At 38.0% G+C, this 23,072-nt stretch overlaps 1 protein-coding gene across 1 annotated transcript in view; it reads left to right on the forward strand.

The window, feature by feature from the left end:
- Positions 1-3,273: 3,273 nt before the first annotated feature.
- The window catches only part of LOC124513566 (uncharacterized), a 158,950-nt gene continuing 139,151 nt past the window's right edge, over positions 3,274-23,072 (forward strand). The window contains exons 1-5 of the mRNA XM_047081691.1: positions 3,274-3,363; positions 15,834-15,944; positions 16,325-16,366; positions 18,004-18,066; positions 18,701-18,802. Of these exons, the coding sequence (XP_046937647.1) occupies positions 15,869-15,944; positions 16,325-16,366; positions 18,004-18,066; positions 18,701-18,802 (283 nt within the window). The 5' untranslated portion in view covers positions 3,274-3,363; positions 15,834-15,868. The remainder of the gene's footprint in view (positions 3,364-15,833; positions 15,945-16,324; positions 16,367-18,003; positions 18,067-18,700; positions 18,803-23,072) is intronic.

The following is a 23,072-nucleotide window of genomic DNA, read 5'->3' on the forward strand; positions in this document are numbered from 1 at the left end:
GAGAGAGCACATGTGCGCTAGAGAGAACATGAGTGGGAGAGGGGCAGAGAGAAGTAGAGAGAGGATCCCAAGCAGGCTCTGTGCTGTCAGCAGACAGCGTGGTGTGAGGCTGGATCTCACAAACTGTGAGATCATGACCTGAGCTGAAATCAAAAGTTAGGGGCACCTGGGCAGCTCAGTCGGTTAAGCATTCGTCTTTGGTTCAGATCATGATCTCATGGTTCTTGGGTTCAAGCCCCACAACGGGCTATGTGCTGACAGCTCAGAGCCTGGAGCCTGCTTTGGATTCTGTGTCTTCCTCTCTCTCTGCCTCTCTCCCACTCATCTGTGTCTCTTTTTCTCTCAAAAATAAATAAACATTAAAAAAATGAAAAACAAAAGTCAGATGTTTAGCCAACTGAACCACTCAGGCACCCCCCCACCCCCGCAAAAAAAAAAAAAAAACAATTTCAAGGCTTCTTGCTAAGTACCAAGATGTGTGATATGTCTACTAACCTGTTCCACTTTTTTATACCTAATACTTAGTTGATTGTATCCTCATGAGCTCATTTGGAAGAGCTGATTCTTAAAAGTTAAAATAATTAACAGTATTAATATATCATACCAGTTTGTCTTCCTTAAGCTGTGTAGTTTATACTTCACAGACGGTTCACCTTTAACCACAGAATTTCAGAGATTATTTTCTTCCTTTTCTGTATCATCAAAGTTTCTGTTCACTATTTGACTGCTTCTGTTCATCTGGTCTTTGATAACAGGTTTTGTGCCTCTCTGTCTTTTTAGATCTTCCTCCTTTTATTTTCCTGGTTTCTGTTTTGAGTCATTTTTCTCAACATCTCTAGGAAACTTTTCATCATTCCTAATAAATATTAGGGCAGCAAATCAGATTGCCTTTTTGAAGCAGGTTGTTAAAGGTGTGCCTCTGTTGTAAGATGAATGTATGCAGACCCTAAAAGTCACTGAAATAGTTCCCTTAATTTACATTTTGTGTAGAAATAGAGATTCTCTAAACCCCCTTAGTGATCTGCTTTATACATTGCCTTTGTAATTTGTTCAGGGGTTAAAAACTAATGTACCTTTGATCAGCTAGATGCAGTCCAGTTGTTTTAAGCAAGCAGCCATGTTTTTTTTTTTTTAAGTTTATTTATTTTTGAGAGAGAGAGAGAGAAAGTGAGGATGAACAGTGGAGGGGCAGAGAGAGAGAAAGAGAGAGAGAATCCCAAGCAGGCTCTGCACTGTCAGCAAGGAGCCCGATGCAGGGCTCGAATTCGTGAACTGTGAGATCATGTCCTAAGCTGAAACCAAGAGCTGGATGCTTAACCCACTGAGCTACCCAGATGACCTGCAAACAGCCGCATTTCAAAAGAGTATATTTCTCACTTCGTTCCTCTTTTTCTAAACATGTTCATTGCTCCTAGGCTCTAGTTCCTTTTTTGGAGGGGGAGGTGTCTGTTTAGAAGCAATATAGCTGCTTTATTTTTTTTCTCGATAGACTTTTATTTTTTAGAGCAGTTTTAGATTCACAGCAAAGTTGAGTGGGGAGTTCCCATATACTCCCTGCCTCTATACATGTGCAGCCTCCTCCACTATCAACATCCTACACCACCGTGGTACATTTGTTAACAATCAATAAACCTACACGGACATATCTTTATCACCCAAAGTCCATACTTTACATTGGGGTTGATTCAGTATTGTGCATTCTGTGAGTTTGGACAAATGTATAGTGACATGTAGCCATTATTATAGTATATAGAATAGTTTCACTGCCCTACATATCTTCTGTGCTCTGCTTATTCGTTTTCCCCCTCCTCCACTGACTACCGCTGGTCTCTGTAGTCTTCATAGTTTAACCTATTCAGAATGTCGTATAGTTGGAATCATATAGTATGTAGCCTTTGCAGATGGGCTTATTTTACTTAGCGATACGTATTTAAGTTTCCTCCGTGTCTTTTCATGGCTTGATAGTTCCTTTCTTTTTAGTGCCAGATAGTATTCCATTTTCTAGATGTACCACAGTTCATGTACTGAATCTACTGCCATTCATCTGCTGAAGGGCACTGTTTTTTTCCCCAAGTATTGGCAATTCTGAATAAAGCTGTTTTAAGCATCTGTGTGCAGGTTTTTGTGTGGATATATGTTTTCTACTCCTTTGGTAAATACCAATAGGTGTAATTGCTGCCAAATATGGTATAAGTATGTTTAGTACTGTCTTTCAAAGTGGTTGTACCATTTTGCATTCCCACCAGCAATGAATAAGAGTTCCTCTTGCTCCACATCCTTGCCAGCATTTGGTTTTGTCAGTATTTTGGATTTGGCCATTTTAACAGATGTGTAGTGGTATCTTGATGTTTTAATTTGCACTTTCCTATTGACATGATGTTGAACAAATGATCTTTTCCTTTGCTTGTTTGCCATCTGCACGTCTTCTTTGGTAAGATGTCTGTTAAGATCTTTTGCCCACTTTTAAGTTGGGTTGTGCTTTTTCTTATTGTTAAGTGTTCTTTGTATATATTTTTGAATATACAGAATAACAGTACTTTGAGTACAGCCCATTATCAGATATGTCTTTTGTAGGTATTTACTCTCAGTCTGTGGCTTGTCTTCTCATCCTCTTGATAGTGGATGTAGAGAAGAGTTTTTATTTCTTTTCAATTATTTTTTTTAAATTTTAGTTTATATATTTTTAATTTGCATCCAAGTTAGTTAGCATATAGTGCAATAGTGATTTCAGGAGGAGATTCCTTAATGCCCCTTACCCATTGAGCCCATCTCCCCTCCCACAACCCCTCCAGTAACCCTTTATTTGTTCTCCATATTTAAGAGTCTCTTATGTTTCGTCCCCCTCCCTGTTTTTATATTAGTTTCACCTCCCTTCCCTTATGTTCATGGAGAAGAGTTTTTAATTTAATGAAGTAAGTTTAAAGATGCCTTAAGAACTGGATTCCCCAACTGTTAGGTATGTTCACGAATGCTGGGCATTTTATAGCTGCATAATGCACTAAGGATAGTTGGTGACGTTTAGAACATGTACCTAATCTGAACGAATGCACTGATAATTAAATCCTTTTCAACAAAATTCTGTGTGGTAGCATCACTTTAGAGAAAATATTTATCTACAATGAATTATTTGACCTGGAAGGTCATACTGAACTTACTTGTGCAAAGAGAACATGGTTGACTGTGGCTCTTGGTTACTCCCCAGGCAGAAGAAAATAGCGATTTATCAGATGAAGGCTGTAATTCTCTTGCAACCAACTTGCCATCGAGACATATTGACAACAAGAAAGACATCAAGTTTTCTCAAATGACACAGAAGACAATTTCACACGAAATTAGGGGTTTGAGGCTAGAGCACAAAAAAAGGTAAGTTAAACTCTGAACTCACTTAATTGAATTACACTGCTGCAAGCTTGAGAGAACCAAAAATGTAGCTCCTATGTTCTCATAAGGTGCTAAATGTGGAGGATCATGCATATTTGTGGCCTTTCTTTTGGTATAGTTTTAACTCCTAGGTAGCCGTTCTTTTCATTTTTTTTCTCATTTCTCTCACAGCTATGTGGAAGCCTCTAAGCCACCATGGGCTTCTAGTTATAGCAGAGCAATTATCCATATGCCTGCAAGTTTGTCTTTTTTGACAAAATAATGTATTTAAGTCTACAATGTGAAGATTTAATATATGTTTACATTGTGAAATGATTAGCACCTTTTACTCATTTCACATATTTACCTTATTTACTTACCTATGTTGGTGAGAACACTTAGGTTCTACTCTCTTAGCAAATTTCCATTGTGCAATATAGTGTTATCAACTATAGCCATAATGTTATGCATTAGGCCCACAGACCTTATTTATCTTTTAACTGAAAGTTTCTACCCTTTACCAGCCTCTCCCTTTTCTTATTTCCCCCACCTCCATCCCCGGAAACCACCCTTCTACTCTCTGTTTCTATGAATTTGGCTTTTTTAGAGTCTACATATATATAAGATCATCCAGTATTTGCCTTTCTATGTCTGACCTATTTTACTTCACATGATGCCCTCAAGGTCCATCCATGTTGCATGGCTGGGTAGTATTCCTGTGTGTGTGTGTGTGTGTGTGTGTGTGTGTGTGTGTGTGTCTGTGTGTGTGTGATGACACATCTTTAGCCATTTATCTGTTGATTGACATTTATATTGTTTCCATACCTTGGCTGTTGTGAATAATGCTGTGATGAATCTAGGAGTGCAGATATCTCTTTGAGAGTGTTTTCATTGCCTTCAGATATATAGCCAGAAATGGAATTGCAGGATCATATTGTAGTTATATTTTTAATTTAAAAAAAAAAAAAATTTTTTTTTTTTAACGTTTATTTATTTTTGGGACAGAGAGAGACAGAGCAAGAACGGGGGAGGGGCAGAGAGAGAGGAAGACACAGAATCGGAAGCAGGCTCCAGGCTCTGAGCCATCAGCCCAGAGCCTGATGCGGGGCTCGAACTCACGGACCGCGAGATCGTGACCTGAGCCGAAGTCGGACGCTCAACCGACTGAGCCACCCAGGCGCCCCTATATTTTTAATTTTTTGAGGAAACTCCACATTGTTTTCCATAGCGGCTGCACCAGTTTACATGCCCACCAGCAGTGCACAAGTGTTTCCTTTCCTCCACATTCTTGCCAATACTTGTTTCTTGTCTCCTTGAAAACAGCTATTCTAACAGGTGTGAGATGATACGTCATTATGGTTTTGATTTGCATTTCCCTGATGATGAGCGATTGTGAGCCATTTCATGTACCTGTTGGCCATTTGTATGTCTTTTTTTGGAAAAATGTCTATTCACGTCCTTTTAAAATTGGATTATTTATGTTACTGAGTTGTATGAATTCCTTGTATATTTGAATATTAACTCATCAGATATATGGTTTGCAAATATTTTCTCCCATTCTATAGATTCCCTTTTCATTTTGCTGATGGTTTCCTTCGCTGTCCAGAAACTTTTTAGTTTGATGTAGTCCCGCTTGTTAATTTTGCTTTTGTTGCCTTTGCTTTTTGTGTCAAATCCAAAACATTATTGTCCAATGTCGAAGAGCTTACTATGTTCTACAAGTGTTACTATTTCCTTTTCAAAATTGCTTTAGCTCTTTGAGGTCTCTTGTGATTCTGTACAAATTTTAGGATTATTTATTCTACTTCTGTGCAAAAAATGCCAGTGGAATTTGGACAGGAATTGCATTTAATATATAAATCACTTTGGGTAGTATAAGACATTTTAAAAATATTAATTCTTCCAGTCCACAAACACAAAACATCCTGCCACTTATTTGTGTCTTCTTCAGTGTTTTTCATTAATGTTTTATGGTTTTCGGTGTACTCATCTTTCACCTCCTAAGTCTGTTTCTAAATATTTTGTTTTTTGATGCTATTGTAAATGGGATTGTTTTCTTAATTTATCTTTCTGATAGTTTCTTGTTAGTGTATAGAAATACAACTGATTTTTGTCTATTGATTTTGTAATCTGTTTGACTTGGGTACAGATCAGAGGTTCCCATGATCCCTACTCAGGTTTAATTAATTGCTAGAGCATCTCACAGAACTCAGGGAAACATTTATGTTCAGCAGTTTATTAAAGGACATGACTGAGTATACAGAAGAATAGTCACATGAAGATATTCATTGGGTGAGGTTTGGGAGGGTCCCAAGCGCAGGAGCTTCTGTCCCCATGGGGTTGGGGTGTGTCACCCTCCTAGTCTGTTGATGTGTTCACCAAGCTAGAAGTTCTCCAGAGAGAGGAAGGGGACTGGAAATGGAATTAATAATTGATCCTACCTACATGAATAAGCCTCCATAAAAATCTCAATAGTATAGGCCTATTCAGAGATCTTCCAGGTTGGTAAACACATCCACATACCAGGAGGCTGATGTCCTCCCAAATCCTTGGGGACAGAAGCTCCTGTGCTAAGATCCTGCCAGACATTGCCCTATGTATCCCTTCATCTGGCTATTCACCTGTATCTTTTATCATATTGAAGAAAGTAAACTGGTAAACATATGTAACTATTTTTCTAAGTTCTGTGAGCTCTTCTAGCAAATTAATCAAATCCAAGGAGGGTCTTTTGGGAGCCTCTCATTTATAGGTGATGAGTCCGAAGCACAGGTCACAATCTGGAGTTGTGATTGGCACAAGTGGGGTGGGAGCAGCCTTGTGGGACAGATCCCTTAACCTGTGGAATCTGACAGTCTATCCAAGTAGATAGTGTTAGAATTGAGGTAAATTGTAGGACCCAGTTGGTGCCACACCCAGTTGGTGTGGCAGAGAATTGCTTGGTGGTGGGGAAGAATACCTGACACATCTGGTGTCAGAAGTGTTGTGAGTGTGGTAGTCGTGGAGGAGTAAAGGAGAAACACAGAAGAAGAATGGGTTTTTCCCTATCACATTTGGGGTATCACATGTGGGGTATCACATTTACTGTTTTGCCTATGTTGAACTATCCTTGAATTCCAGAAATAAATCCCACTAGATCATGGTCTATGATCCTCTTAATGCACAATTGAAATATTAGTATATTGTACTAATACTGTACAATATTAGTATTGTACTAATTAGTATTAATATTGTATTGTACTAATATAATGTACTATTGAAATATTGTGTTGAGAATTTTTGCATCTATGTTTTTTAAAAAAAAATTTTTTTTTCAACGTTTATTTATTTTTGGGACAGAGAGAGACAGAGCATGAACGGGGGAGGAGCAGAGAGAGAGGGAGACACAGAATCGGAAACAGGCTCCAGGCTCTGAGCCATCAGCCCAGAGCCTGACGCGGGGCTCGAACTCCCGGACCGCGAGATCGTGACCTGGCTGAAGTCGGACGCTTAACCGACTGCGCCACCCAGGCGCCCCTGCATCTATGTTTATCAGGGATATTGGACGGCAGATTTCTTTTCCTGTAGTGTCCTTGTCTGGTTTTGTTACCTGTAATGTTGGCCTCATAAAACAAGTTTGGAAGTGTTCCCTCCTGTTCAGTTTTTGGGAAGAGTTTGAGAAGGATTGGTGTTAATTCTTAAATGTTTAGTAGAAATCACCAGTGAAGCCATCTTGGACTTTGTTGGGAGGTCTTTGATTACTGATTCAATCTCCTTACTAATAATTGGTCTGTTCACATTTTCTTTTTTTTTTTTTTTTAATTTTTTTTTTTTCAACGTTTATTTATTTTTTTTGGGACAGAGAGAGACAAAGCATGAACGGGGGAGGGGCAGAGAGAGAGGGAGACACAGAATTGGAAACAGGCTCCAGGCTCTGAGCCATCAGCCCAGAGCCCGACGCGGGGCTCGAACTCACGGACCGCGAGATCGTGACCTGGCTGAAGTCGGACGCTTAACCGACTGCGCCACCCAGGCGCCCCGGTCTGTTCACATTTTCTATGTCTTCATGATTCAGTCTTGTATGTTTCTAGAAATTTATAAATTTCTTTTAGGTTATCTAATTTGTTGGCATATAATTGTTCATAGTAATTTCTTATGAGCTTTAGTATTTCTGTTATCAGTTGAATGTCTCCTCTTTATTTCTGATTTTGAGACTTTTCTTTTTTTCTTAGTCTAGTAAGATTTGTCCGTTTTGGTTATTTTTTCAAAAGACAAACTCTTAGCTTCTTTTATCTTTTCTATTGTCTTTTTAGTCTATATTTCTGAGCTTTGTTATTTCCTTCCTTCTATTAACTTTGGGCTTAGTTCCTTTTTTCCTTCCAGTTCCTTGAGATATAAAGTTAAGTTGTTTATTCGAGATCTTTCTTTTTTCTGTTTTTTTAAGTTTTATTTTTTAACGTTTATTCATTTTTGAGACACAGAGACAGAGTGTGAGTGGGGGAGGGGCAGAGAGAGAGGGAGACACAGAATCCAAAGCAGGCTCCAGGCTCTGTGCTATCAGCTGTCATGTGAGATCATGACCTGAGCCGAGCGGACTCTCAACCAACTGAGCCACCCAGGTGCCCCTCTTTTTTTCTTTATGTAGGTGTTTATCTCTATAAACATTTTTCTTAGAACAGCTTTTGCTGCCTCCAGTAAGTTTTGGTATATTGTGTTTTCATTTACTTTGTCTCCAGGTATTTTTTATTTCCCTTTTGATTTTCTCTTTGACCAATTGGTTGTTCAGGAACATATTGTTTAATCGCTACATATGTGATTTTTTTTCAGGTTTTTTTCTTGTAATTGATTTCTTGTTTTATACCTTTGTGGTCACAGAAGATGTTTGATATGATTTCAGTCTTCTTAAGATTTTAAAGACGTGTTTTGTGGCCTAACAAATTATCTATCCTGGAGAATGTTGCATGTGTGCTTGAGAGAATGTATATGCTGCTGCTGTTGGATAGAATGCTCTCTATATGTCTGTTAGGTCCATTTGGTTTCCAGTATAGTTGAAGTTCAATGTTCTCCTTCATTTTTCTCTAGTTAGTCTATCTACTGTTGAAAGTGGGGTATTTAAGTGTCCCTTACTATTGCTGCATTGCTGTCTATTTCTCCCGTCAGATCTGTTAGTATTTGTTTTATATGTTTAGATGCTGTAATATTGGATACATAAACATTGCAGTTGCTATATCCTCTTGATTAATTCACCCCTTTATCATTATGTAATGATTCTTGTTTGTCTCTTGTTATAATTTTTGGCTTAAAAACATACATTGAGGGGCACATGAGTGGCTCAGTCGGTTGAGCGTCCGTCTACAGCTCAGGTCATGATCTCACAGCTCGTGGGTTTGAGCCCCGCATCAGGCTCTGTACTGACAGCTCAGAGCCCGGAGTCTGCTTCGGGTTCTGTGTCTCCCTGTCTCTCTGCCCCTAACCCACTTGCATTCTGTCTCTGTCTCTCTCAAAAATAAATAAACATTAAAAAAAAAACAAAACATACATTGATGGGAGCACCTGGGTGGCTCAGTCAGTTAAGCGTCCAACTTCAGCTCAGTTCATGCTCTCACGGTTCATGAATTGGAGCTCCACATGGGGTTCTGTGCTGACAGCTCAGATTCAGATTCTGTGTCTCCCTCTCTCTCTCTGCCCCTCCCTCAATCATGCTGTCTCTCTCTCTCTCTCTCTCTCAAAAATAAACATTAAAAAAAACCACGTATTGAGGGGTGCCTGGGTGGCTCAGTTGGTTAAGTGACTGACGTTCGCTCAGGCTGTGATCCCATGGTTCATGGGTTTGAGCCCTGTGTTGCTCCCTGTGCTGACAGCTCAGAGCCTGGAGCCTGCTTTGGATTCAGTGTCTCCCTCTGTCTCTGCCCCTCCCCCTCTCACTCTCTGTGTCTGTCGCTCTCTCAAAAATAAACAAACATTAAAAAAATTAAAAAAACAAAAACCAAAAAATATTTATTGAAATTTATTTTGTCTAATATGAATATAGCTACATTTGCCCTCTTTTGGTTTCCATTTTCATGGAATATCTTTTTCCATCCCTTGACTTTCAGTCTATAAGTGTCCTTAAAGGTGCAGGGAGTCTCTAGGAGGCAGCAGATATTTGGTTCTTTTTTTTTTTTTTCTTTTAATCTATTCAGCCACTCTGTCTTTTGGTTGGAGAATTTAGTCCATATACATTGAAGGTGATTATTGATAGGTATGGACTTAGTATTGCCATTTTGTTGCTTGTTTTCTGGCTTGGTTGCTTGTTTTCTTTGTTCCTTTCTTCCTCTTACTGTCTCTCTTTGTGATTTGATGATTTTCTCTAGTGATGTACTTAAAATTATGTTTTTTAACTTTTAAGTAATCTTTACAACCAATGTGGGGCTCAAACTTACAACCTCGAGATCAAGAGTCGCATGTTCCACTGACTGAGGCAGCCAGGTGCCCTTCTAGTGATATACTTTGATTCCTTTCTTTTTATCTTTTGTATATTTACTGTAGGTTTTTGCTTTGTGGTTACCATAAGGCTTATATAAAACATCTTATAAGCCTATTTTAAACTGGTAACAACCTAACTTCAAATGTATACAAAAGTTCAGCATTTTTACACCTCACTCTCATTTTGGTTTTGATGTCACCACTTATGTCCTTTTATATTTGTGTATCCATTAACAGATTATTGTTGTTATAGTTGTTTTTAATACATTTATCTTTTAACCTTTATGTGAGAGTTATATGTGATTTACCTTCCACCATTACAAGATTTCAGTATTCTGAATTTAACTATATGTTTACCTCTACCAGTGAGATTTACACTTTCATTTGTTTTCATGTTACTAATTAGCATCCTTTCATTTTAGCTTGAAGAACTCCCTTTAACATTTCTTTTTTCTTTTTTAGTGTTTATTTATTATTTTTGAGAGAGAGAGAGAGAGAGAGAGAGAGAGAGAGAGAGAGAGAGAGTGTGAGCAAGGGAAGGGCAGAGAGAGAGGGAGTCACAGAATCTCAAACAGGCTCCAGGCTCTGAGCTTTGAGCACAGAGCCTGACAGGGGGCTCGAACTCATGAGCTATGCGATCGTGACCTGAGCTGAAGGTGGACGTTCAACCGACTGAGCCACCCCGGCACCCCCACTTTAACATTTCTTATAAGGTCAGTCTATCTAGTGTGATGAACTCCTTTAGCCTTTTTTTTTTTTTTTTTTGTCTGGGAAACTATCTGTCTTTCGGTTCTGTAGGACAGCTTTGGGGGGGTGGAGTACTCTTGGTTGGCAGGTTTTTGTTTTTGGTATTTTTTGCCCCCAGGATTTTAAATATACCATACCACTGCCTTCTGACCTGCAAGGTTCCTGCTGACAAATCTGGTGATAATCTCATGGAGAATCCCACTATTCCTTTATGTTCAGTGACAAAAGGCAAAATAATTATTTCTAGAACATCGCAATAAAACTTGTCACCTAGGAAGGAATGGGAGATGGTGGAAGTGTTCCTTTACATTCTTTCATTAGCACTGTATAAACTAGGTTACCGGGGAGACACAATGCCCTAGAAGAATAGGGTACAGAACAAATGTTTTCACTTATTCATTATTTATAGTAAGTCATCCCAATTCTGTAAAATGTTTGAGGCATCTCATAACATAAACACACTTATACTTTAGAAAAATAATAAAGGATTTGAAAAATCATGTAGTAATGTGGAAATCATAATTGTTCCAGAAATATGAAGATCTCAATGGAGATATATGGGGAGAGGATGGGTGATATAAAGTAGCAGTAGATTCTAGATTATGACTCACTTGTGTGTTATAAAATCAACTTAGGAGGTCACTAACCGGTATTTTGTTTAAAAAGAAATTCGAATAGTATTGAAGACACTAGAGTGTTTTTCACATAATAAGTATTACTTTGTGAAATTACTTCAGTTCTCTCTCTTTGTATATGTGTACTACATCTCAATAGAAATGTATTTTATACTCTGGGTCGTAATCAAAAGAGTTAAAGTCCTTCCCTTTGTGAGTGGAGGACTGCAGAGGAGACTAATAATAGGGCAGATTCAGGGGGGCTAAGAGCAAGGCAATGGCACTCTGAGGGCAGGAATTCATGGGATTGGACTTAAAGGGATAGAGAGTCAAAAGGGCAAGGTACCTGCTAAGGAAGGGCAGTGAGGTAGGTGCATGATAAAAATTACCTCTATATCACAATTTTGCTTGGGGCCAAATTCATCTGAAGATGTTACAGATTCAATCCATTCATTGTCCTTTGTATTACTTAAGTAGCCCTTGTATAGCAGGTTACTGTAAAAAGAAGGAGCCACTTCTGCTAAAGAGCTTTTAATTTTGCTTTTAGTTCCTTTATAAGGAAGAATAAGGTATTTCTTATAAAATGCTGAGTTATAGACCAATTGATGGGAGTTCTGAATAGGAACAAGCCTGTGGTTGTTTGCGTAGTGACTATCAAATTTATCTACACGTTAAAATCACCTGGCTGTCTTTTTTAAGTTTTAATTTGAATTCCAGTTAACATATAGTATAATATTGGTTTTAGGTATACAATTTAGTGGTTCAACACTTAATCTGTTGAAGTTAATCTGATCAAGTCTTTAAAATTCTACAACCATGGTGATATAATTAGCAAAATCCAGACTGTGGAAAATCTATAGGACAAATTGCCTGGCAATAGTGATAATGAGGATGATAAAAGACATGGAAAAAGAGCCTATAGATAAAAAAGAGATCTAAAAGACACATCAGTCAACAAACTGTAATGGTGACCTTACTGAATCCTGATGCAGAGTGTTAATAAATTTTGACATTTATGAAACAATTGGAAATTTGAACACTGACCATGTTTGATGATACTAAGAACTTATTGTTAACTTTTAGGGTGTCATAATTGTGTTTTAAATGTGTTTTTTTAAAAGAAAAAACACCTTGGGGCACCTGGGTGGCTTAGTCAGTTAAGCGTCTGACTTCTGCTCAGGTCATGATCTCGCAGTTTGTGAGTTCGAGCCCTGCGTTGGGAGCCTGGGGCCTGCTTCGGATTCTGTCTCTCTTTCTCTCTCTCTCTCTCTGCCCCTCCTCTGCTTGTGCGCTGCCTCTCTCAAAAATAAACATTAAATTTTTTTTTCAAAAAGAAAAGAAAAAACACCTTGTAGAAATTAATATTAAAATTTTCACTCATGAAATAATATGATGTTGGAATTTGCTTCAAAATAATAAGAAACGGGAGTAGGAATATAGCTGAAATAGGATTGCCTATTATTGAAGCTGGGTGATGGGTACATGGGAAGATTGTCACATTATTCTTTTTAACGTCTCTTTATTTTTGAGAGACAGAGACAGAGCATGAGTGGGGGAGGGACAGAGAGAGAGGGAGACACAGAATCTGAAGCAGGCTCCAGACCCTGAGCTGTCAGCACAGAGTCCAGTGCGGGGCTCCAGCCCATGAACCATGAGATCATGATCTGAACCAAAGTCAGACACTTAACCGACTGAGCCACCCAGTCGCCCCAGTCATCACATTAGTCTGTCTACTTTTGTGTATGCTTGAAATTTTCTATAGATAAAAGATGAAAAAAAGAAAAAGTAAGAAAAAAAAGCAACTCAGGAATTATTCCAATTTTCTGTGCAATTTAGGTATGAAACATCAATATTCCTCTGTGGAGAAGAGAAATCCTCTGATTTTTCAGGAGAGAAAAAGTTCAGAAGAAAGAAAAGTTTACAAGTACAGTTGCATACTGAAAGAACTGAGGTACATATGATCTGAAAATATTTTACTTTTGAGCGTTGTTTTTAGCTTTCAAACATTCCATCACATTTTAGTCCAAGTATGGAAATGTCACATCAATCAAAATCATTTTTTTTTTTGAGAGAAGAGAGAGAGTGCGAGCAGGGGAAAGGGGCAGAGGGGCAGAGGAAAAGGGAGAGAGAGAATCCTAAGCAGGCTCCACACCCAGCATAGAGCCTGACATGGACTTGATCTCATGACCATGAGATCATGACCTTAACTGAAATTCGTGCAGACACTTAACCTACTGAGCCACCTAGGTACCCCTGAAATGTCACAATCTTAAATGTTTCTTCTTCTTTCTCTTCCTTCCCCTGTTCCTCCTCTTTTTCTTCTTTTTCTTCCTCCTCCTCCTCGTCCTCCTCCTCCTCCTTCTTTTTTTTTTTTTTTTTTTACAAAAAATGTAACAAGGAACCCATTCAGAAGAATATGACATTTTCCCCTTCCTTCTGCATTAGATCTTTATTTTTATTACTATGCTCTCTGTTAACACTTCTGCTGTTGTAACAGTGACCCTGAGCATTCCTTGGCTGTGGCAACATAACTTTAATCTTGGCCCCCGTCTTGCTCTATATATGGTCTTCTCCCCTGTGTTTATATCTCAAGTCTCCTTCCATTTTTATAAACACTTCATTGTATATCTCATCTTGAGATCCTTAACTTTGTTCCCTCTCCACAGACCGTTTATCCAAATAAAGTCACATATACAGGTTCCAAGGATTAGGATATGGACATATCTTTTTGGGGCCACCATTCAGCCTGCTTCATTCACTATATGATGTACTTAGATATACTGTCTATCTCATCTGGGTAATTTCTCCCATCTGCTTTCTAGGTTATCTTTCTCCAGCTGAATCTAATCTCTAGTTTAAACTGTCTATTGAGAATTTAATTTCAGTGCCTATATTTTTTACCTCTAGAAACTTTATTTGGTTCTTCTTTTTTTTAATTAAAAAAAAAATTTTTTTAACGTTTATTTATTTTTGAGATAGAGCAAGACAGAGCATGAACGGGGGAGGGTCAGAGAGAGAGGGAGGCACAGAATCTGAAACAGGATTAAGGCTCTGAGCTGTCAGCACAGGGCCCGATGCGGGGCTGGAACTCATGGACCGCGAGATCATGACCTGAGCCGAAGTCGGACGCTCAACCGACCGAGCCACCCAGGCGCCCCTGGTTCTTCTTTTTAAAAAGAATTTTTTTTAACATTTATTTATTTTTGAGAGACAGAGAGAGACAGAGCATGAGCAGGGGAGAGGCGGAGAGAGAGGGAGACACAGAATCTGAAGCAGGCTCCAGGCTCTGAGCTTTGAGCACAGAGCCTGACGCGGGGCTTGAACTCACAAACCGCCAGATCATGACCCGAGCCGAAGTCAGACGCTCAACCGACTGAGCCACCCTGGCACCCCCGTTTGGTTCTTCTTATAATCTGCCTTATGTCATGTTTTTTGGTCATGTTCTTTAGTTGTTTCAAGACTGATACCTGATAAAGATAATACAAAGTCCCTGGGGGATCTAAATCTTCTGTTTATTGCTTTGTCTGCTTCTCACTCATTAACTTATGTCCTTGGGTGCTTTGTACTTTTTGTTTATTTTCTCATATATTGTTGATCTAAATCTGTGGGAATCTCACGTGAGTCTGGATCTAGAGTATTCTCCTCCAAGAGAATTTGAATTCTCTTCTGCACTGCGCTTCAGAGATGTGATGGACATGGGACAACTTTAAATGACTTTTTTGGTTTCTGTTCTCCTACCCCACATATTTAGTGTAGATTTGAGTTCTGTACTCATGTGTGGGTAGATCTATCACCATAACTAATCCAGAGGAGTACTCTTTCTTCTCTCTCTCTCTCTTTTTTTCCAGCCTGGAGCTGAGACAAAGACAGATTTTACTCTGCATACTTCTGTGCTTCAAAAGGGGCCTAGACTCCATGTAAACAAGGTTCTAGACTCCACGTAAAATTGAAGACACCTATTATTACAGTCCTCGTTTTCTAAAGTGATGCTTTTCTGTCTACCCAGCTACTTGCCACTTTTGAATCATGCTTATGCATACATGTTAAGTGGATAATTTTCTCAATCATGAGGATGATTTAAAGCATAAGTACCTGTGTTATTTGAAGAACTGTGTTGATTCTCCACATTATTTTGCTCATATAGTCCAAGCCCATATATGTAGCCTGGAATCTGGTGCTCTTCTCTTCACTATACCATAGATTTGCCCTGCTTTGTGAAATCCACTATTTTAAATTGACACGACATTAATTAGATGATTTAGTTGCATACTTAGAAAAACATGACTCTGCAAAAAAAATTCCATAGTTTATTTAAAATTTTAGTGTAGGGGCGCCTGGGTGGCGCAGTCGGTTAAGCGTCCGACTTCAGCCAGGTCACGATCTCGCGGTCCGTGAGTTCGAGCCCCGCGTCGGGCTCTGGGCTGATGGCTCAGAGCCTGGAGCCTGTTTCCGATTCTGTGTCTCCCTCTCTCTCTGCCCCTCCCCCGTTCATGCTCTGTCTCTCTCTGTCCCAAAAATAAATAAACGTTGAAAAAAAAAATTTAAAAATTTAAATGTCCTTAGCCTCTTTTTTTTATGATGAAATTGATACCACCATACATTAGGAATTTATATTATATTTTGATTTTTATTTTAATATCCTCGTATCTTTCTCTTTTGTTGGGTTGCAAGATGATGACCATGACCTTGACTCTATTCTTGAAAACATGGCAATCAAACTTACAGCTGAGGAACTTAATGATGTACCAGTTGCTTCAGATGCTTCAGATGTACCAGTTGATGGTGAGTGATTTAGATATCATTATGCCTTCATGAAAATTTGGGTTTTGCAGCTGACATTTTTTATAGGACTTATGTAGCTGAAATAAGAATTATTTTTTCTCTCAATATATTAATCTAAAGTTGATACTTATTCGTTTATTTAACAAATATTTACTGAGCACTATATATCATGTATTCTGCTCAGTGCCAGAAATACAATGACCACGAAATACAGACATAGTCCTTGACCCAAGGAACTTAATGTCTAGTGTATCACAATTCTTAGTATTCTAGTAGAGGCTGAGAATGTTGCGGGGGCCTCAGTCAGGTTAGTAGTTTTCACAGGAACAAGGGCTTTGGTTTCAGCCAATATGAATGACATTTTTGCTACTTCTATATAGGCATGGGTCATCATATCCTTGGACCAGACTTCACGATTCAAGGTCAGTATTGTATGTATTAAATAAAATATTAGGATTGAAGTGTGATGTATCACAAAGTAATCCCCACTTTAAATAAACCAAAAAAGAATATATTTAGCTGAGCACAATCCACTGAGGTCAAGCAATATCACCTAGAAACATTTTACTGAATACTGCCTCTTACCTGAAAAAATATTTTTTTCACATGATTCATATACTATTTAGTTATGTCTTTGCCATGGGTTTTATACCCTTCTGATAGGGTGAGTTTTTTTTCCCCAAAAGATATTTTTATTGAATCATTCCTTAATTTTCAAATACTACTGTGTACCAATGAAAAACATGTAGTTAGTTTTTTATTTGCTTCTTTTCTTTATGCTTTTAAGTTTCCCTGGGACATCTGGAAAAAATAATTAAGTGGGACTATCAACAATTGCCAGAGGTTATTTTTAGCTTCAGAAACTCACTTGGGGATGTCAGATAAAAGGCAGAATAGGAACCACCGAAAAACTCTCTCCTCCATAAGAGCAATGAGCAAACGGGCAAAAATTGTCAAAATTAACATTTTCAGAACTGGAAATTAACCAAAGGTTTGCTGCAATCTGGGAGGATTTAAGAGAAAAAAGACTGAATCTCAGTAAGAATAGTGAGCTTTGTGATATTTTAATTTGCCCTATTCCCATCCTCTGTCTTACAGCTCCGTAATAGCCTTGAAAAATAACATTTTCTATTTGCAGTGAAAACTAGTAGCCTGGAAACCACTGGAGGGAGCAGAGGGGAACTGGAGCTCCTTCAAAGCCTTATTGCCTAAGAACTGTCATTATTTGGTCCGTTTGGTGGTTCCTTGGAGTGAGGCTTTATATCTGTCTCCCTTTATGTATGAATTAATAAATGAATAATTCATGAGTATGGAAAGATGAATCAAGAGATAAACTGAAAAGAGCAGAAAAGAATAAGAAAAAATAATAATTATTTGGAGTCATAAAGAACTAATAGCAATTACTGCAGTGGTGGAGTAATAATTAGTCAGCAGCCATACTGAAATGGACGCAGTGATTAGAAAGAAGAGGAGAAAGTATGTTAGTAAAAGACAAGAGATGAGAATTATGGCCTTTACTTCTTTTACTCTTGGTACCTGCATGAGTCTTGTCCCTGCCAGAACAAAGATGAACACAGAGAGCATCAACTGTCCTGTAGAGTTTATGAACTAGTGTGGCATCATAAAATGTTTTTCCTAGACTCCGAGTCCATTTTGCAAATACAAATTGAACCTCAGAAAGCCTGAAATTAAAAATTAAAAATAGGGGCGCCTGGGTGGCGCAGTCGGTTAAGAGTCCCACTTCAGCCAGGTCACGATCTCCCGGTCCGTGAGTTCGAGCCCCGCGTCGGGCTCTGGGCTGATGGCTCAGAGCCTGGAGCCTGTTTCCGATTCTGTGTCTCCCTCTCTCTCTGCCCCTCCCCGTTCGTGCTCTGTCTCTCTCTGTCCCAAAAAAAATAAATAAACGTTGAAAAAAAAAAAATTAAAAATGGACTCAAATAAAATAGTGGAAATACTGGACTCTGCCTTAAGCTTTTTTACAGTATGGGTACTTTATGTTTTCATTCTAAAGCTCTATCATTTTCTGGATCCCAACTAAGTCTTTTTTTTTTTTTAACAGCTAATGGGAACTTTGATGTTGGTATCTTAATGGATGGAATGGATGGAATAAAAGCCAAAACAGGTAATAGAATAACAACTAAGAGTAAGATGCTACTAGAAATCTAAGAACCAAATTCTTTCCACTAAATTACAATATAATGCTCTTTCCACATCATGATTGCATGGACTTTTAAAATCTGTCTTACACATCTTATAAAAATGTTTATGTATAAATGCCTACAGTTAGATAATAGATTATCAGAACTTTTAGCAATAAAACTTCAGTGCTCTTTGTTGTTTCCCAAGTCATTATCTGAAATCTCTGCCAATAATTAGCATACCTTCTTTTATGGCGGAAAGCTAACTTCCAGTTTAACACAGTAAAAAGCGAAGGAAAGTTTTGGTAAAGTTAGAGGCGATCTCAAAGCAATAAAAGTGCTGAGAAAACTATTTAGATCAGCAATCTGTATCATTCTAATGTACTGCAAAGTTTATACTCATAATCGCATGCTCTGTTGCCCTGCCTATCATTCAGAGATTATACTAGAAATAACGAGAAACCTCCTCTGTAGGCCCAAAGGCCTATTTTTTAGGCTGGGTCTCTTTTCATTCAGCAGTTAGCTGTAATGCTACAAAGGCAATTTTTTTTTTTAATTGTGTGGAATCACGACATCATTCACAATAATACCAGAAGTCTCCCTTCTTTTGCTTTGAAGGAGAGGTTGAGGTCAATGACATGAAAAAAGTTCCAGGAAACATGGGGATAGAACTCAAAGATAAGAAACAGGGAGAGTTGGTGAACAATCTGCCAGTCGATGGTGAGAATTTCTCTAACAATTCTATTTCATATCTAAGTGAAAAAGATTGTCCAAAAAAATCTTTTACAAGGTAATGACTGTTTTCTCTTATGAAGAAATACCAACGGTGTCGTCTCATTCTTAGTTGGGAACGAGGTGGCTTTAGTCAGAAATCCTGCGACCATGGTTGAGAAATCCTGGCTATTATTCTTGAATACACTGTGAGTCTGAAATTTTAAAATGAGAAGAGGAAAAGGAAGGCATTGAAAAGTATGCAATGGAAACAAATGAGAAATTACAAAGAATAAATGGATGGGAGGGGTTCTGCCTGTTAGAGGGCCAGCAATAACTGCCTTAGGTGCCAGTGAATGAAGAGTGGCCTTATTTTCTCCATTTCATATATTTTTAGAAATTATTGAGAGTATATTTGTACTGTATGGAAAGGTAAAGTCTGACTTTGTGAAATGATGGCTTCTCTGTTGCTTAATAACGAATTTTGGTGAGATTCTGATTTGTATGCTTCTTAAAGCTGATACATCTATCAGGATAGGCTGATGGTTGGCACAGAGGCCTTTTTCATTAATTTATTCTAAATCAAAGGATAACTGACATATAACATTAGTTTCGTGTGTACAACATAGTGATTCAACAATTACACACATTATGAAACACCATGGTAAGTGTAGTTGCCTTCTGTTGTCGTAGTTATTACATTATCGACTCTGTTCCCTATGCTATACTTTTCATCCCTCTGGCTTATTTTCTTTATAACTAGAAGTTTGCACCTCTTAATCTTCTATTTCACCTAATCCCCCACCCACCTCTACTTTGGCAACCACCCGTTCTCTCTATTTATGAGTCTGTTGTTTGTTTGTTATACTTTTTAGATTCCACAAGTAAGCAAAATCATATGATATTTGTATTTCTCTGTCTCACTTACTTCATTTATCATAATAGCCTCCAGGTCCATCCATGTTGTCATTAATGGCAAGATTTCACTCTTTTTTTACGGCCGAGTAGTATTCCATTATGTGTATGTGTACCACATCTTCTTTATCCATTCATCGGTTAATGGACACCTAGGTTGCTTCCCCATCTTGGCTATTGTAAGTAATGCTGCAGCAAACAAAATGGCATAGTATCTTGCCAAATTAGCATTTCCATTTTTTTCTTGTAAATACCCAGAAGTGGAATTACTAGACCATATGGTACTTCTATTTTTAGTTTTTGGAGGAACCTCCCAACTATTTTCCAGAGTGGCTGCACCAATTTACATTCCCACCAATAGTGCACAAGGGCTCCCTTTTCTCCTCACCTTCACCAGGACTTATTATTTATCTTTTTGATCCTACCCATTCTGATTGGTGTGAAGTGATATCTCATTGGGTTTTGATTTGCATTTTCCTGATGATTAGTGATGCTGAGCATCTTTTCATGTGTCTGTGGGCCATCTACATGTCTTCTTTGGAAAAGTCTATTCATGTGCTCTGCCCATTTTTAAATTGGATTATTTGTCATTTTTCGGTGTTCAGTCGTATGAGTTCTTTGCATATTTTGGATTTTAACCCCTTACTGGATATATCATTTGCAAACATCTTCTCCCATTCAGTAGTTGCCTTTTTGTTTTGTTGATGGTTTCCTTTGGTGTGCAATGAAGGCCTTTAAAGATGAAAATATACATAAGATGTTAAATTTTGATACTTGCCACTTTTCAGATATTTTGATAGCATGTTTATGCTTCTTTTAATCCGCCCATACTGTTGCAGACAATGTATGTTCTATCCTGGGGGATGGAGTTCCATAATTTATTGAAAAGTTTACAATTTGTGGCAAAGAAGAAAATAAGTCTAGTTTGAAAAGTGATTAATAAACAAAAAGATTAGTAATGGTTAAAGAAATTTACTCAGAAAAAGAAATTTTTCTCTGGGTATCATCAACAAAAAAATCATGCTCATTGGATGGAAGGATGAAATTTGTTATCCCCACTAGTGTATTTCACTGAGTATCAGCTCACCGATTACCTTTAAAGCTTTCTGCTCTATGGACTGACCAAAGGAAGATATTTTATTCTAACTCTATTATTGAACATATTTTAAATATTTGAACAATGTAGTTAGCTATGTTTTTTGTGCTAGAACTTGTAACTATATATTATCCACAAATTAATAGTTTTGGTCACATTTAAGAGTGACTACATTTTGGTGTTATTTCTTTCAGTTTCCTAGGGGTGAGGATGATTGATATCAACAATCATGTTGATATAACAACAATCACTGTTCTGGAAAACATGAGGTTGAATCTTACAGAAAAGGAACCTAAAAATATGAGACAGAATCTACAAATTAATGCTGAGCATTTAATATAGCATTGAACCACTTGGGACATCTTGGGCTTATGAAGTGATGGAAAGACTCTCGAAAGCCACTAATTTGGCACTAAGAAGACATTTTAAAAACTCACAGAACACATCTCTAAATAGAAATGAATGCTATCCTAAAAACTTATATTAAGTTTATTATATCAACAACTTCTTTCACTGTGAATCATAAGTAATGCTGAGGTTTCCACAGGCCACAAAAGGCCAGAGAAGAGTCAGAGGGATAGGGAGCATGGAAGTAAGATGAAAAAGAATCTTAAATTGGAAAATCAAATCTAGGTCTATACCGCAGACATTGAAGTGAAGTACTGGCAATTGTTCAGTGGAAGTGACCTGGGAGTTCAGGAAAATGAGAATGGCTCCTGTTCTTGTCTGTAGCAATGAGATCTGTGGTCTAATAGCCGTAAGGCGCTAAAATATACCTTAGGCACCTTTTGCTGTCTCAAGTTGTCCAAGATAAGGTGAAAGGCGACAGGTTCTAGTTTTACCCATCCTATTAAATTTTTCCAGATAATTAGAAAAGTCAAATGAGTCTTGGTACTCCTATTTAAAATGTTAAATGATAATATGAAGACATGAATTACACTTTCTCTCTTTTTTCATATCATTAGCACGGGCTAATTAAGTTAATAATACACAGAAACGAATGCATTTTTAATATTGTGGAAACATTCCATTTTTCTTATTTCCCATCCCTATTGCTTTCCTAAGGTGGGAAGGTTAATGTGGGTAATTTGGACAGCATTCTGGGGGAAATGAGGATTAAGCTCCCAGAAAAGGAACAGAAAAAGCTGACGGAAAACCTGCTACTTAATGGTGAGGATTTTAGAAATAACTGTGTCTTTGAAGGGAGTTAGCGCTTGTGAACATGCATACCAGAATTTCTAAAGCACTCAGAAGATACTTGCAGATCTTAAGGAGGGATTAATTCCTAATGTAAAAGTCCTATTTCTTCATTTTTATAAACTCCAGGGAGCAGAATGAAGTTCTGTTTGTAGTTCATTGTTTCATTTAACACTCTCTGAAAAAACTTCCTTTCCCCCATCATCCCTATATCCTCAAAATATTCAGATTTGTATCTTCAGATCAATTTTCTCACTCAAATATTGTGTGTTATAAGTTTTATAGGACTTTTCTTTCTTTTTAAAGTTTAGTTTTGAGAGACAGAGACAGAGAGAGTGGGGGAGGGTCAGAGAGCGAGGAGAGAGAGAGAATCCCAAGCAGGCTCTGCATTGTCAGCACAGAGCCCAACGCGGGACTGAATTCCACGAACCATGAGATCATGACCTGAGCTGAGATCAAGAGTCAGACACTTAACCAACTGAGCCACCCAGGTGCTCCGCTCAAGGAACCTTGTAACCTATTGCAGTCTGTTCAAGTCTCAGTGACATGGTAGAAAGATGGTTTCATAGACAATGCAGAGATCGAGACCGAAACTTCTCTTATTTTCTTCCAATTTCTTCTTTGTCGTCTCCCCATTCTACCCCCATGTCCTTCTAGTCTGAGGCACCGAATGTCCCTTTTTGGGTTATAATTTACTTTATTGGGACTAATTACAATTTCATTATAGTTAGTAGCTTTATCAAAGGACTCTGTGAATACCCAGAACACCCCAAAACGAAACCCTGTATCCTTTAGCTATCACCCTTTTATTCTCTCCCCACCACCCTACAAGCCCTAGGCAACTTACTAATCTATTTTCTGTCCCTATAGATTTACCTATTCTGGACATTTCATATAAGCGGGATAGTATGTAGTCTTTATGATTAGCTTCTTTCACTTAGTATGATGGTTTCAGGTTCATCTATATTGTAGCATGTATCAATATTCCATTCTTCCTTTTTTCCAATTTATGGTGGTAAAATGCACATAACATAAAGTTTACTACCTTAACCATTTTTAAGTGTCCAGTTC

Source organism: Lynx rufus, unplaced genomic scaffold (genome assembly GCF_022079265.1).
Source record: "Lynx rufus isolate CCGP_SWC_20201006 ecotype Redwood Valley unplaced genomic scaffold, mLynRuf1.p SCAF_18, whole genome shotgun sequence".
Taxonomy (NCBI): Eukaryota; Metazoa; Chordata; class Mammalia; order Carnivora; family Felidae; genus Lynx; species Lynx rufus.